Here is a 15,098-nt window from a genome sequence, read left to right as displayed (position 1 = left end):
GGTCGTGCTCGCTTAGGTGGCAGCACCTAGCCCAGTGCCAGGCATACATTGGGCGCTCAGTAAATGCCTCTTTCAAGAAAGCGTGCAATTTTCTGGTCCGTCCCAGTGCACCACTAGGGGTCGCTTTTCGGGGCGGGAAGGGGGGAAAGGGGAGCATTAATCAACAACCCTGCTTACGCGCACGCGCATTCCTTGCTGGGGAGAAAGTGCGTGATCCCTACCTTGGGGCGCCAGAGGCCGCCACAACGCAGGCGCATTCAGCTGCGGACCACCCCCGCCTCCTCCCGCACTCCTGCCTAGCCACTTCCCCTCCCCGCCCGGCCGGCCTTCGCTTTGCGCACGCGCCTTTTGAGGTAACGGCCCAAAGAGGTAGAGGCGCTTTTCCCGCCGGGCCGCGGGGCGTGGCTCTGCGCGCAGCTTGATGACGCAGTTTCGGCGCCGTGGCGGAATGGCGGCTTCCACCTCTGAGGCGGGCGATGCTATGGGTCCCACAGGTGAGTGGCGCGGGACGCGCTCGTGAGACGGTCCGGCGCCCTGGGGGCTTCCCCGAGCCCCTGCGGAGGCCATCTCCGTTCCTCCGCGAGCCCCAGGACTCCGGCCGGCCCGGCGGCTCTGCCCAGGCCGGGCAGGCTGGGGACTGGAGGGCCCCGGTTGAGTCTTCTTGCCACCCCTCTGGGCCATGCCTTTGTGCCACCTTCCCGCGCGGCTCGTACATTCAGTTCCGGTCCGGTAGGTGTTCGTTGAAGGTTAACCTTCGTTGAAGGAATTGAGGGAAGGAGAGCTTTGTGTTGAAGTTGAGCCTTGGGCTTAACAGGCGGTGTGGGAGGAAGAGCCGGGTGTGGGTCCCAGCTCGACCCTTCCCCTGTGTGCTCGACTTCTCGGAGCCTTGGTTTCGGAGGCTCCTGAAGCCCAGTTGCCAGGAGAGTTGGGAACCAGTGGGCGCGTGCTGCTAAGGGAGGTCTTGGCATGACAGAATTTGCTTGGAATGATTGGCCTTGCCCAATGGCTGTCGCTGTCAGAAAAAACAAAACAAAACAAAAAAAACAAACGGGGTCCGAAGCAGCTCCTGGAGAAAATAGGTGTTGGAGAGTCGCGATGAAGTGGACTCTAGGTGCATGGCACGCAGAGACCTGTGACGGGGGAGGGTGGCCATGGCAGGATCAGAGAACAGGGGTGTGGGAGACACTTCTTGGGAATTCTCGGGTTTGAATTTCCTCTCTTGGAAAGTTCCTAGAAATTCCTCTGGGCCTCATTCTTTCAGTCGCTGCCCATGAAAGCTGCTTCTGAGCAGAGATGCTGTCCACTTCATCATCTCTAGAGCTCCGCACTTATCCAGCAGTACACAGTTTAATGCTGCTTTGATCATTTTGCAGTAGTGCAGTGTTTTCTTGACCAAGTGCCTTAGGACTGAGGCGTTTTTCTTTAACACTGCAATTGATAGCTAGGTTAAGAATTGAGGCCGGGCGCGGTGGCTCACGCCTGTAATCCCAGCACTTTGGGAGGCCGAGGTGGGTGGATCACGAGGTCAGGAGTTCAAGACCAGCCTGGCCAAGATGGTGAAACCTCGTCTCTAGTAAAAAATACAAAAATTAGCCGGGCGTGGTAGCGGGCGCCTGTGATCCCAGCCACTTGGGAGGCTGAGGCAGAGAATTGCTTGCACCTAGGAGGCGGAGGTTGCAGTGAGCTGAGATCGCGCCAGTGCACTCCAGCCTGTGCGACAGAGCGCAGAGCGAGACTTCGTCTCAAAAAAAAAAAAAAAAAAAGAAAAAGAGAAAGCTGGCCGGGCGCGGTGGCTCACGCCTGTAATCCCAGCACTTTGGGAGGCTGAGGCGGGTGGATCACGAGGTCAGGAGATCCAGACCATTCTGGTTAACACGTGAAACCCCGTCTACTAAAAATACAAAAAACAATTAGCCGGGCGTGGTGTCAGGCGCCTGTAGTCCCAGCTACGCGGGAGGCGGAGCTTGCAGTGAGCCGAGATCGCGCCACTGCCCTCCAGCCTGGGTGACAGAGCGAGACCATCTCAAAAGAAAAAAAAAAAAAAAGCGGCCGGGCACGGTGACTCACGTCTGTAATCCCAGCACTTTGGGAGGCCAAGGCGGGCTGATCACGAGGTCAGGAGTTCGAGACCAGTCTGGCCAACATAGTGAAACCCCATCTCTACTAAAAATACAAAAATTAACTGGATGTGGTGGCATGTGCCTGTAATCCCAGCTACTTGGGAGGCTGAGGCAGGAGAATTGCTTGAACCAGGGAGTCGGAAGTTGCAGTGAGCCAAGATCATGCCATTGGACTCCAGCTTGGCAATGGAGTGAGACTCCATCTCAAAAAAGAATTGAAAAAACCTGCACTTTGGGAGGCTAAGGCAGCGGATCACTTGAGGCCAGGAATTTGAGACCAGCTTGGCCAGCATAGGGAAACCCGCCTCTACTAAAAATAGAAAAATTAGCCAGCCATGTTGGCAGGCCCCTGTAATCCCAGCTACTTGGGAGGCTGAGGCACGAGAACCATTTAAACTTTGGAGGTGGAGGTTGCAATGAGACGATGGAGTGAGACTCAGTCAAAAAAAAAAAAAAAAGAGGCTGGGTGCGGTGGGTCATGCCTGTAATCCCATCACTTTAGGAGGCCAAGGCAGGCGGATCACGAGGTCAGGAGATGGAGACCCTCCTGGCTAACGCGGTGAAAGACAAAAAATTAGCTGGGTGTGGTGGCCAGCGCCTGTGGTCCCAGCTACTCGGGAGGCTGAGGCAGGAGACTGGTGTGAACCCAAGCGGAGCTTGCAGTGAGCCAAGATAGCGCCAGAGGACTCTAGCCTGGGCGACAGAGTGAGACTCCGTCTCAAAAAAAAAGAAAAAATAATTGAAAAAACTTGGGAGATGTTCCTATTGCCAAGTGGCAGAGATTCCTGACTCCTCTCACTCTACAACTGCCTACATGGCCTCTTTACACCCAGACTGTCTTCCTCCACAGACTGCCAGGTGCCACCCCAGTGCCTTTACTTGTGCAGTGGGCAGAGCTGGGCCAGGAAAACTGTAACTAGCCCACCAGGGGGACTTGACAGACTTCCTGTCTGTGAAGTCTAGGTCTGAGCATTTTTCATTTCTGACCTGGGTGAGCTGAGAGGTAGGAATCTGGAAAGCTGATCTTAGTTTTCTTTTTTTTCCATTTTTTGAGACAGAGTTTCCCTCTGTCACCCCGGCTAGAGTGCAATGGTGTGATCTTGGCTCACTGCAACCTCCGCCTCCTGGGCTCAAGCATTTCTCATGCCTCAGCCTCCCGAGTCGCTGGGACTACAGGTGCCCGCCACCACACCCAGCTAATTTTTGTATTTTTAGTAGAGATGGGGTTTTGCCATGTTGGCCAGACTGGTGTCGAGCTCCTGGTCTCAAGTGATCTGCCCACCGTGGCCTCCCAAAGTGCTGGGATTACAGGTGTGAGCCATGGCGCCCGGCCTTTGGTCCTGGTTTTCTGATGGCTTATTCAAAGGCTCCCTTGGCAGAGCTTGCTCTTCCCCTCCGTTCACTGCATAGTGCACAGGTGATATGGAGTGGATTTGCACCTGTCTCAGAGTTTTGTGAGGTGGTCTTTGTATTGGAATCTTGGTTCTGCCACTTACTAGCTTGGTGGGGGTAAGTGAGTTATCCCATTTCTGCCTCTCCTTCATCATCTGTACTGACCTGCAGTAATAGTACATCTGTACCCGTCGGGTTGTTGTGAGGTTGGTTTTTCTATTCTTGTATGACAAACTTAGCAGCTTAAACCAGCACCTGTTTATTACCTCATAGTTATGTATGCAGAAGTCCAGGCAGGCTCAGCTGTGCATTACAAGATTAAAATCAAGGTGTTGGCAGCTTTGCTCTTATCTGGAAACTCTAGGGAAGAAGCTGCTTCCTGGTTTATTTAGGTTGCTGGCAGAATCCAGTTCCTTGGAGTTGTAGAACTAAGGTCTTTGTTTCTTTGCTGGCTGTCAGCTGGGGACTACTCTGTAACTTAAGGTCCACTAACTTAGGACTCTAATTGGATGTGCAAAATGCCATCACAGCAGTACCTAGATGAGTATTTGATTGAACAAACAGGGGTCGGGAATCTTGGGCTGCTATCTTTAGAATTCTGCCTACCACTGAGGATTAAATGAGGAGATATATAGAAAGCATTTAGAGCAAGTCCTGGTATATAACAAATGCTGTACAAGCATTACCAAGGATTCAGTACTGCAAACTTGGCTCTGAAGCTGGCCACTGTGGGCTGCAGGAGAACAGTATTTCTTTTTTTTTTTGAGATGGAGTCTTGCTCAGCCTCCCAGGCTGGATTGCAGTAGTGTGATTTCAGCTCACTGCAACCACCTTCTCCTGGGTTCAAGTGATTCTCTGGTCTCAGCCTTCTGAGTAGCTGGGATTATAGGCACCCGCGATCATGCCCGGCTAATTTTTGTATTTTGGTAGAGAGGGGGTTTCACCATGTTGGCCAGGCTGGTCTTGAACTCCTGACCTCAGGTGATCCTCCCGCCTCAGCCTCCCAAAGTACTAGGATTACAGGCAGAAGCCATGTGCCCGGCTGAGAACAGTGTTTCTATAAAAGATGGGAATTGCTGGCCAGGCGTGGTGGCTCATGCCTGTAATCCCAGCACTTTGGGAGGCTGAGGCGGATAGTTCGCTTGTGTCTGGGAGTTCAAGAGCAGTCTGAGCAACATGATGAAACCCCCATCTTTACAAAAAGTACAAAAATTAGCTGGGCTTGGTGATGTTTGCCTGTAGTCCCCGCTACTTGGGAGGCTGACGCAGGAGATCACTTGAGCTCAGGAGTTTGAGGTTGCAGTGAGCTATGATCACACCACTGTACTGCAGCCTGAGCGACCAAGCAAGACCCTGTCTCTTATCAATAAATAAGACATGAGAATTGGTAATGTAGTGTGTGTTGCGAATTGGTAATGTAATGTGTGATATTCTCCTGGGCATTGTGAAACTATGTAATATTTTGTTAGGGCCAGGTGCAGTGGCTCACACCTGTAACCCCAACACTTAGGAGGGCAAGGCAGGAGGATCAGTGGAGGCCAGGATCCTGGGCATCACAGCCTGACAAACTAGCCTGGGCAACATAGCGAGACCCTGTCTCTAAAAAAAAAAGAAGAAAATTAGCCAGGCATAGTGGCATGTGCCTGTACTCAGGAGACTGACATGGGAGGATTGCTTGAACCCAGGAGTTTGAGGTTGCAGTGAGCTATGATCGTGCTGCCACATTCCAGCCTGGGCAACAGAACAAGACCCTGTCTCTAAAAAAATAATACAAAAAGATTCTGCTGTGTTACAGATGTTGAGATTTTGTCTTTGTTTTTCCACAGTGGTTTGCTAAGAAGGCCATTTTCAACTCTCCACTGGAGGCTGCTATGGCGTTCCCTCACCTGCAGCAGCCCAGCTTTCTACTGGTAAATATCAACTGCTTGCATGAGTGTCAGCGTGGCCATAGTTCTGTAGCTGTGGGACTTGAGTGTCCTTCCCATTGACTTGAAGAACTCTGTAGTGGTTGTTTTTTAGGGGCATGTGATGGAAACAATGGCAGACTCCTTAACTTGACTGTGCCTCCTTATTACTACAGGACCTTGGGGTTACTCGACCTCTGGGCTCTGGGTTTTCTCATACGAGTTCATTCAAATTCTATTTTCTCTACTTCCCAAGGATATGAGGAGGAGGAAGAGCAAGTGAGAAGGATGTATATTAGAATGTTCATGACTTGTAAATTCTTGAATAGATACGAAGCATTCTAATAATCAGTCCTAACTGTCATCAGTGAAAAATGGAGACACTGTTGTGCTGGGGGCTGCTAGGTTGCACTTTAAGTATTAAACATGATGCTGAGAATTGGGTGCAGTGGCTCATGCCTGGAGTTCCAGCTACTGAGGAGACTGAGGCAGGAGGATTACTTGAGCCCAAGAGTTTGAGACCAGCCTGGGCAACATAGTAAAGACTCAAAAAGAAAAAAAAAAAAAATGATACTGAGAAGTGAGAAGTTAGATATGAGGCAAGTATTGGTGATGAAAGTTCCTAATTTTAGTTCTTAGGAGGTGTTTTTGTAAACATTTATGTGGAAGGACATTCTTCCTCAGTGCACCCCACTAGAGTCAACAAGTCTGGCCCATGGCCAGACAGCTCAGGTCTCCATCTCTGTCTCAAGCACTGTGAAATCCACCCTCGTTTGGAGGTGGACAAGGCCTTAGATATCCTTTGGCAAAGCTCTCTAGGTTGAAATTCTAGCCGTTTCTCCTGATCTTAATCCATTCGCACAGACGCCCTTTTTCTCCTTGTAGTCAGGGTGCTTTCCTCACATCCCACGATAGGTAGATTTCATTAGTCCTTGTCCTGAGTCTTTTCTGGCTTCTCCATTACTTTCATGATTAGTGTCTACTTGGCTGAAGCCGTCTATAATGTTTGTCTGCCCTGTGTTTTAAGATCATTGGTTTAGTGGTTCAGTGTCTCCTGAATAAAGGACAGCTCATTTAAGAGAGCTTCTGCCATAGCCATGATGTTGTTAGGCGTTCTTACTGATGATCACAACGGTGTATTCATGGTGGTCCATCAGGCTGGAAATTTCCAGTTGATGGGTACAAACTCAGTGGTACTTTGTGGTTTGTGAGGGGTGCCCTTACACAATCAAGATCCTCTTCTGGCTTTGGGGCTGACTCTGGGACCAACCCCTACTTATGGATTGGTAGAAGTCAATCCTGTTCTGATCATGTGCAGCACTCTGAGGGGGTACTGGGAAACAAGGCTGATAGTTCCTGGTCCAGAGAGCATAGAACTACGGCCTCTCCTAGTAGTACTCTTTGGGCCACTGACACACATGAGGGGCTGGGGAACCAGGCCAGTGGTTATGGGTCTGACTCATAACCTATTACTTGGATTTCTGTTTGACTCCAGTCAGTATCACTAAAAGCTGCAGAGTGAATGTCCTCGTGATTTTTTCGCTTTGTTCTGTCTTCTAGGCTAGCCTGAAAGCTGACTCTATAAATAAGCCCTTTGCACAGCAGTGCCAAGACTTGGTTAAAGTCATTGAGGATTTTCCAGCAAAGGTATAGCTCTGCTAACGTCTCTCTTTGGAGCTTTTTTGTGGTGGCTCATGCCTGTAATCTCAACACTTTGGGAGGCCGAGGTGGGAAGATTACTTAAGCCCAGGAGCTCAAAACCAGTCTAAGCAACATACTGAGAACCTATCTCTACAAGAAATTTAAAAGTTAGCTGAGTATAGTGGTGTGTGCCCATAGTCCCAGCTACTCAGGAGGCTGAGGTGGGAGGATTGCTCGAGCCCAGGAAGTCAAGGCTGCAGTGAGCCATAATTGTGCCACTGCACTCCAGCCAGGGCAACAGACTGAGACCCTGTCTCAAAAAATATGTATTTTGTTTATTTTTTTATTTTATATTTTTTTATTTTCTTCATTGTTTCTGTTTTTTTTAAAATTTATTTATTTTTCTTAATTTAGTCTTCTATCACACACAAAAAATGTATTTTGATCGGCGGCTGACTTACTTAACTGGCCCGAGTCTAAAGCAACACTGCTTGGTATGCCACGTACCCCATTGGAAGAACCCAAAGCTACTCTTGTCGTTGGCACCATGGCACCAGGCTTCCTTTGGGTGCAGGGCTGATCCCGTAGGTCTCAGCCAGGGCGTGGCCTCCTCAGAGGGAGCTGGGCGGCAGGTGGTGCAGGACTAGAGCCGGGGCAGGAGTGGGTGCTGGTCCTGCCCGCGGCTTCACCACACATTGTTTCAGGAGCTGCACACCATCTTCCCATGGCTGGTAGAGAGCATTTTCGGCAGCCTAGATGGTGTCCTCGCTGGCTGGAACCTCCGCTGCTTACAGGGGCGCGTGAATCCCGTGGAGTACAGCATCGTGATGGAATTTCTCGACCCTGGGTAGGTAGGTTGGTCACCGGAGAGAGGCTGGGTGATTCCTCATGGTGATTCCACCTTTAACCACTCTCTGAATTTCTCAAGATTAAGAAACAATCAAAGCAAGATAATTTGCAGTTCATTTGCCCTGTTTTTGTTTGTTCAATTTCATATTCAGTGGCCCAATGATGAAGTTGGTTTATAAGCTTCAAGCTGAAGACTATAAGTTTGACTTTCCTGTCTCCTATCTGCCTGTAAGTAAACCACAGTGGCGAGAGTGGTGCTTGGGGCAGTGGGCCTTGCACAGCCCTGTGATGATGGGCAATCTCCTCCAGTCCTCTGAGGGCAAATTGAGGAGCGATTCGTTCCAGGGGTATAAGAGGCAAAGGAAATGGGTATTGCATGGCTGCTACCCTTGCTGTCTGCAGCTTTTTATGAGATGGTAGGAGAAGTTCTAAGCAAAGACACTTGTTCGGGCACTGCTCAGAGTTAGGGTACTGTCCCCACAGGTGGGTTCTGTGTGTGGGTCTCTTCCCCAGCAGCCTTCCCAAAGTGCTGCTGTGCATGTGGGGCACTGCGTATCGGGCACCACGCACCAGCACCTGCCCGCAAGCCTCACTGCCTCTCTCTGCAGGGTCCTGTGAAGGCGTCCATCCAGGAGTGCATCCTCCCTGACAGTCCTCTGTACCACAACAAGGTCCAGTTCACCCCCACTGGGGGCCTTGGTCTGAACCTGGCCCTGAGTATCCTTTGGTGGCCCTGAAGTAGGGAGGCTGTGGGTGGCCCAGCACTTGACACTGGGTAGGGGGTGGCTCATCAACCCTGCGTGTTTGCCCCTGACACTGCTCTCAGATCCGTTCGAGTATTACATATTCTTCTTTGCCTTGAGCCTCATCACTCAGAAGGTAGGGAAGGGATGCCTTTTGCTGGGAGAGGTGGGGCCACGGCCCAGGGCTTTCCTGCCCTTGTTGGTGCTTGGTGGCCTGGCAGTGTCCAGAGCCCACGCTAACAACTAGCTTGGTTTTCCAGCCACTCCCTGTGTCCCTCCACGTCCGTACTTCAGACTGTGCCTATTTCATCTTGGTGGACAGGTACCTGTCATGGTTCCTGCCCACTGAAGGCAGTGTGCCCCCGCCACTCTCCTCCAGCCCAGGGGGGACCAGCCCCTCACCACCTCCCAGGTAAGGCTGCCCTTTGTTAAGACCTGGCCCTTCCATAAGGGAGTGGCGTGGTCACTTGCATCGCCCACAGGGACAATGTTGCTACCCTTTGTCCAGGGTTCCCAAATTTTTCTTATGCCTCATTCCCCACCCCCAGCTGTCTTAGCACAGACTGGAGGGTGGAGGTGTGGAGGGCAATCTGTCGTTAGTGTTCGGTGTCTTTGGCCATCACTGAAGCTATCAGGTCCCTGGAGGCCTCCATGGCCTGCATGGGAATGGGCCGTGTTGTGCGTGGAGCAGCTCTCCCCATAGGCGGTGTCTGAGGCAGTGAGCAGGGTGGAAAGGTCCTATGAGCAAAAAAAATGGAAATCTCTATGGGCCCCAGGAGCAGGTATTGAAGGGGAGGCCCTTGTCCAAAGAGCCTGTTTTGCCAGTCCAAACAGGCTAAGCCTGATGCATGCCTGCACAGGTCGGGAGTGTGAACCAGGGGCTTTCATGCCTGGCTATCCTGGGTCCTCAGTGGACACTAACGCAGGGCCTCTTGGCCGACTTCCCAGGAAACCCTCTTGCCCCAGCAGCAGCTGCCTGTGCACCTCTGACCCTCCTTAATCTCACTGGCCTATCGCCTTCCCCAGGAAGCTGCATGCAGGCCCCTTCCTGCAGATGCTGGCCCACCCCAAATCTGCTGGCATGTGTAAGGCAGGCCAGGCCTTTACCTACAATTCACGTGTGCACAGATTCCCCAGAGGGTGGAGGGGAGAAAGGGAGCGGCAGGGAGGAGACGCTGCCCAGGTGGTGGCAGTGATCAGTGACCCTGAAATGTTGCTGATCCTGTGGAGGACTTGGAGGTGAGGCGGATTCACATCCCCTTAGATGCAGAATTCAGCTGCCAAGCAGTTTTTGATGCCTGGTTTTTTTGCTTATTTTAACTTTTTGGGTTTTTTAATTTTTTCTATTAGAAATTATATATGTAGGCTGGGAGTGGTGGCTCACGCCTGTAATCCCAGCACTTAGGGAGGCCGAGGTGGAGAGATCACCTGAGGTCAGCAATTCGAGACCAGCCTGGCCAACATGGTGAAACCTTGTCTCTACTAAAAATACAAAAATTAGCTGGGTGTGGTGGTAGGCTCCTGTTACTCGGGAGGCTGAGGCGGGAGAATCGCTTGAACCCAGGAGACGGAGGTTGTGGTGAGCTGAGATCGCACCACTGCACACACACACACACACAAAAAAAGAAAAGAAAAGAAATTATGTATGGTTTGGGTTTATTTATTTATTTATTTTATTTTATTTTATTTTATTTTTGGAGATGGAGTCTCGCTCTGTCGCCCATGCTGGAGTGGTGCAGTGGCATGATCTTGGCTCACTGCAACCTCTGCCTCCTAGGTTCAAGCGATTCTCCTGCCTCAGCCTCGCAAGTAGCTGGGATTATAGGCACAGGTCAGCATGCCCGGCTAATTTTTGTATTGTTAGTAGAAATGGGGTTTCACCATGTTGGCCAGGCTGGCCTCAAACTCCTGACCTCAGGCAATCTGTCCACCTCGGCCTCAGACAAAGTGCTGGGATTACAGGTGTGAGCTACTGCGCCCAGCATTTTTTTTTTTTTCTTTTTTTTTTTGAGACAGGGCCTGGCTTGGTTGCTCAGCCTGGAGTGCAGTGTTGTGATCACAACTCACTGCAACATTGACCTCCTGAGCTCAAGTGATCCTCCCACTTCAGCCTCCCAAGTAGCTAGTACTATAAGCATGCACCCCCACACCTAGCTTTTATTTTATTTTTTTGTAAGGTGGGTCTTGCTCTATTGCCCAGGCTGCTCTAGAACTCCTGGGCTCGAGCAATCCTCCTGCCTTAGCCTCCCAAAGTTCAGAGATTACAGGCATGAACCACCACACTGGTCCATTGTGGGCTTTTTTTGTTTTTTGTTTTTTGTTTTTTTGACAGGGTCTTACTCTGTCACCCAGGCTGGAGTGTAGTGGCGCTGTCTCTGCTTCAAGTGATTCTCCTGGCTCAGCCTCCCAAGTAGCTAGGACTACAAGTGCCTGTTGCCACGCCCAGCTAATTTTTGTATCTTTAGTAGAGACAGGGTTTCACCATGTTGGGCAGGCTGGTCTTGAACTCCTGACCACAAGTGATCTGCCTGCCTCGACCCCCTAAAGTGCTGGGATTACAGGTGTGAGCCACCACTCCCGGCCTAGCCATTATGTATTTTTAAAGACGGTCTTACTCTGTCACACAGGCTGGAGTGCGGTGTCACAATCATCACTTGGTGGCACAATCATCACTCAAGCCAGCCTGTCACCTCAGTGACTATAGGCATGCATCACCACAGCCAGCTAATTTAACATATTTTTTTTTTTGCAGAGATATGGGGATGCCTTGCTGTGTTGCCCAGGCTGGTCTTGAACTCCTGGCCTCAGCAGTCTTCTGCCTCAGCTTCCCAAGTAGCTGGAATTACAGGTGCAAGTCACCACACCTAACTTTTTATTTTGAAATAACTTCAGACTTACAGATAAGTTTCCACGCATAATAAAAATAACTTGCAGGCTGAGCACAGTGGCTCACGCCTGTAATCCCAACACTTTGGGAGGCCAAGGCGGGAGGATGGCTTGAGGCCAGGAATTCGAGATCAGCGTGGGCAACGTTGGGAGACCTCATTTCTACAAAAAAAAAAAAAAAGCCAAGTGTGGTGATATGCAGCTATGGTCCCAGCTACTCAGGAGACTGAGGTGGGAGAATCACTTGTGCCCAGGAGCAATGAGCTGTGAGCTGTGAGTGTGCCACTGCACTCTAGCCTGGCGTAACAGAACAAGATCCTGTCTCGGGGAAAAAAAAAGGAACTTTCATAGACCCTTCACCCAGATTTCCAAATTGTTAACACTTTGCTGCATCTGTTGTTTTCCACCTCTATTGTATGTGGGTTTTTTTTTTTTCCTCTAAGCCAATATGAGTAAGCTACAGGATATGACACCCCTTGACCTCTTAATATTTCAGTGTATTTCCTAGAAGTGAATGCATTATCCTATATATAGTCACAGTGCCTGTAACCACACCAGGAAGTTAGTATTGCCACCAGGCCTCACGCTGTGGGCAGTGATGTTTCACAGGCTCACCCAGTGTATGCAGTGATATTTCTAGTCCCCTTCAGTCAGGAATGGTCCCTTGCCTTTCTGTCTTTCCTGACCTCGACCCCTCCAGAGCATGCGGCCGCCCCTTAGGCTGTCTGGTATTTGCTGGTGACTAGGCCCAGTGTGGGCTTTGTTGGGAGGAGCATCGTAGTGGGACACCTGGTCCTTGCCAGGTGCCCTTTTATCACTGGGTAAAAAAGGTGTCGGTCAGGTTTTTCCATTGTAAAATAATTACTTTGTGCCCAGATTAAATAGTAATGAGGCTGGGCGCGGTGGCTCATGCCTGTAATCCCAGCACTTTGAGAGGCTGAGGTGGGCGGATCACTGGAGCCCAGGAGTGTGAGACCAGCCCAGGCAACATAGCAAAATCCCGTCTCTACCAAAAATTTAAAAATTAGCCAGGCATGGTGGTGTGCGCCTGTAATCCCAGCTACTTGAGAGGCTGAGGTTGGAGGATTGCTTGCACCCAGGAGGCGGAGGTGGCAGTGAGCCAAGATCATGCCCCTATACTCCAGCCTGGGCTACAGAGTGAGACCGTATCTCAACCAAAAAAAAAAAAAAAAAATTAATAGTGAGTGCCTGGGCAACATAGCACGACCTTGTTTCTACTAAAAAGAAAAACATCAGCCAGGCATGGTGGTGTTGGTCGCAGCTACTTGGGAGGCCTAAGTCTAGGAGGTTGAGGTTGCAGTGAGCTGTGATTGCATCAGTGCACTCCAGGCTAGGCAACAGGGTATGATCCTGTCTCAAAAAAAAAAAAATGATAACGAGAATTTACCGGGAAGATGTATGGAGACTATGTAATTATCAGTAGTGTTACCATCCACTTTTGATTCTCCCCTTTTTTCAAATTGATTTTATTTGCAGACGGGTCTTGTTCTCTTACCCCAGGCTGGAGTGCAGTGGTACGATCTCTGCTCACAGCAACCTCAACCTCCTGGGCTCAAGTGATCCTCCTGTCTCAACCCCCAAAGTATCTGGGACTACAGGCAGGCATCACCACACCTGGCTAATTTTTGTATTTTTTTGTGGAGACAGGGTTTTGCCATGTTGCCCAGGCTGGGAATTTCTTAATTTTTTAGAAACAGGGTCTTGCTCTGTCACCCCAGGATGGAGTGAAGTTGGTACGATCATTTGTCACTATAGCCTCAACTCGTGGGCCCAGGCCATTCTCCCTCCTCAGCCTTCTAAGTAGCTAGGACTACAGGCACATGCCACCAGGCCCAGCTGTTTTATGTTTCAATGTTTTTGTGGAGATGCGTTCTCACTTTGTTGCCCAGGCTGATCTCAAATGCCTGGCCTCAAGAAATCCTCCTGCCTTGGTCTCCCAAGGTGCTGGGATTACAGGTGTGAGCCCCCATGCCCAACCTCACTGTTGATTGTTGACCAAATCAGCTATTAATAGGGCGGTTACCAAATGGTGGTTCTCTAACTTCATCCCTCCTTCATTGATTAGTGGGTCAGTGGTCACTCTGTGGTAAGGAAGACTTCTCTCTTTGCTATTTATTTATTCAGGTATATCAGTGTGGATCAGGGGGCTGGGGGGAGGTGTGCCTTGTGCTATTGAACAAGTTGTAATCTGTCCCTGCTCTCGTTGATTTTGATATCCAGATTGCCCCTGGCTAGGCCAGCGGGAGCCTGTAACTTGGGCCTGTTTCTGTGTCTCCCTCAGGACACCAGCCATGCCCTTTGCTTCCTATGGCCTCCACCACACTAGCCTCCTGAAGCGACACATCTCTCATCAGACGTCTGTGAATGCAGACCCCGCCTCCCACGAGATCTGGAGGTCAGAAACTCTGCTCCAGGTGAGAGTTGAGCTGGTCAAAAGAAACCATTCAGCCAGCCAGGCACGATGGCTCATGCCTATAATCCTCAGCACTTTGCGAGGCTGAAGTGGGCAGATCACCTGAGGTCAGGAGTTTGGGACCAACGTGGCCAACATGGTGAAACCACCTCTCTACTAAAAATATAAAAATTAGCCGGGCATGGTGGCAGGCACCTGTAATCCCAGCTACTCGGGAGGCTGAGGCAGGAGAATGGCTTGAACTCAGGAGGTAGAGGCTGCAGTAAGCTGAGATCGTGCCATTGCACTCCAGCCTGGGTGACAGAACTAGACTCCATCTCAAAAAAAAAAAAAGAAAAAGAAAAGAAACTGTTGCCATCTTCCACTATGTGGGACAGAGTCCCAGAGGCGGCCCCTCAGCCTGGGGCTGATTCTAAATTGTTGGTATTTTCCTGCTATGACATTTAGAAAACATGAAAATAAATCTGCCCACCCTTCTAACTTATATGTCATTGATGGTGTTTTTCATCCCAGGATCCCCTGTCCATGGAAGTTGTTCCGTTTTGCCTGTGGTGATATAATTGTTGCAGAGTCTTTTGGTTTCCATGACACTGAATGGTGAGGGGTGTGTGCAGCCTCCACAGGCCTTCCATTGATTCAGGGGATCCAAGTAGTAGGTGGCAGATTTCCTTGTCTGCCCAGAGGGGCTGCAGCCTGTCAGGATGGTATGGGCTAGCTCACTTCCTGAGTGCTGGCCAACTCGCAGATCCTGGCTGTGTCTTCTAGGCACACATCAGAGAGATTCAGCAGGTGCTGCTTCTGACACTGGATCCTGGGGCTGACTTGGTAGCCACAGCCTTGCTTTTGACAGCCTGGCATGTAGATAAGATAGGATTCTATCTCCCATCTTGTATATAACTCCTAGTATTTGGGGTGCTGCACTTTTTGAAGCCTCCATACCATTTCACAGCATCCTCGCAGGGTGGAATGGTAAGAACCGTTGCGCCTGTTCACAGAGGGGACCATGATGCCCAGATGGCTCTTGGCTGTGTGGACTGTGGGCTGTGCTGGCCATGAAGAGGGCACAAGATCATGACACAGGGCTTATAGGGCAGAACTGGAAGGTTCTGCTGTTCCCTGGACCAAAGGT

At 50.4% G+C, this 15,098-nt stretch overlaps 1 protein-coding gene across 9 annotated transcripts in view; it reads left to right on the top strand.

The window, feature by feature from the left end:
- The first annotated feature begins 303 nt into the window (after nt 1-303).
- SMPD4 (sphingomyelin phosphodiesterase 4) overlaps nt 304-15,098 on the top strand; it is a 29,645-nt gene continuing 14,850 nt past the window's right edge. For 2 of the 9 annotated variants that reach the window (XM_054479075.2, XM_054479073.2), the window contains exons 1-9: nt 304-494; nt 5,339-5,422; nt 6,977-7,063; nt 7,762-7,904; nt 8,059-8,134; nt 8,515-8,623; nt 8,733-8,785; nt 8,910-9,061; nt 13,838-13,970. In XM_054479075.2, the coding sequence (XP_054335050.1) occupies nt 477-494; nt 5,339-5,422; nt 6,977-7,063; nt 7,762-7,904; nt 8,059-8,134; nt 8,515-8,623; nt 8,733-8,785; nt 8,910-9,061; nt 13,838-13,970 (855 nt within the window). In that variant the 5' untranslated portion in view covers nt 304-476. Of the gene's footprint in view, nt 495-531; nt 730-5,338; nt 5,423-6,976; nt 7,064-7,761; nt 7,909-8,058; nt 8,135-8,514; nt 8,624-8,732; nt 8,786-8,909; nt 9,062-11,401; nt 11,498-13,837; nt 13,971-15,098 lie in introns of those variants that run through there. The other 7 variants (XM_054479076.2, XM_054479074.2, XM_063647274.1 and 4 more) reach the window with 6 other exon arrangements.

This window comes from Pongo pygmaeus, chromosome 11 (genome assembly GCF_028885625.2).
Source record: "Pongo pygmaeus isolate AG05252 chromosome 11, NHGRI_mPonPyg2-v2.0_pri, whole genome shotgun sequence".
In the NCBI taxonomy this organism is placed as follows: domain Eukaryota; kingdom Metazoa; phylum Chordata; class Mammalia; order Primates; family Hominidae; genus Pongo; species Pongo pygmaeus.
This window is presented reverse-complemented; position numbering and strand designations above follow the sequence as displayed.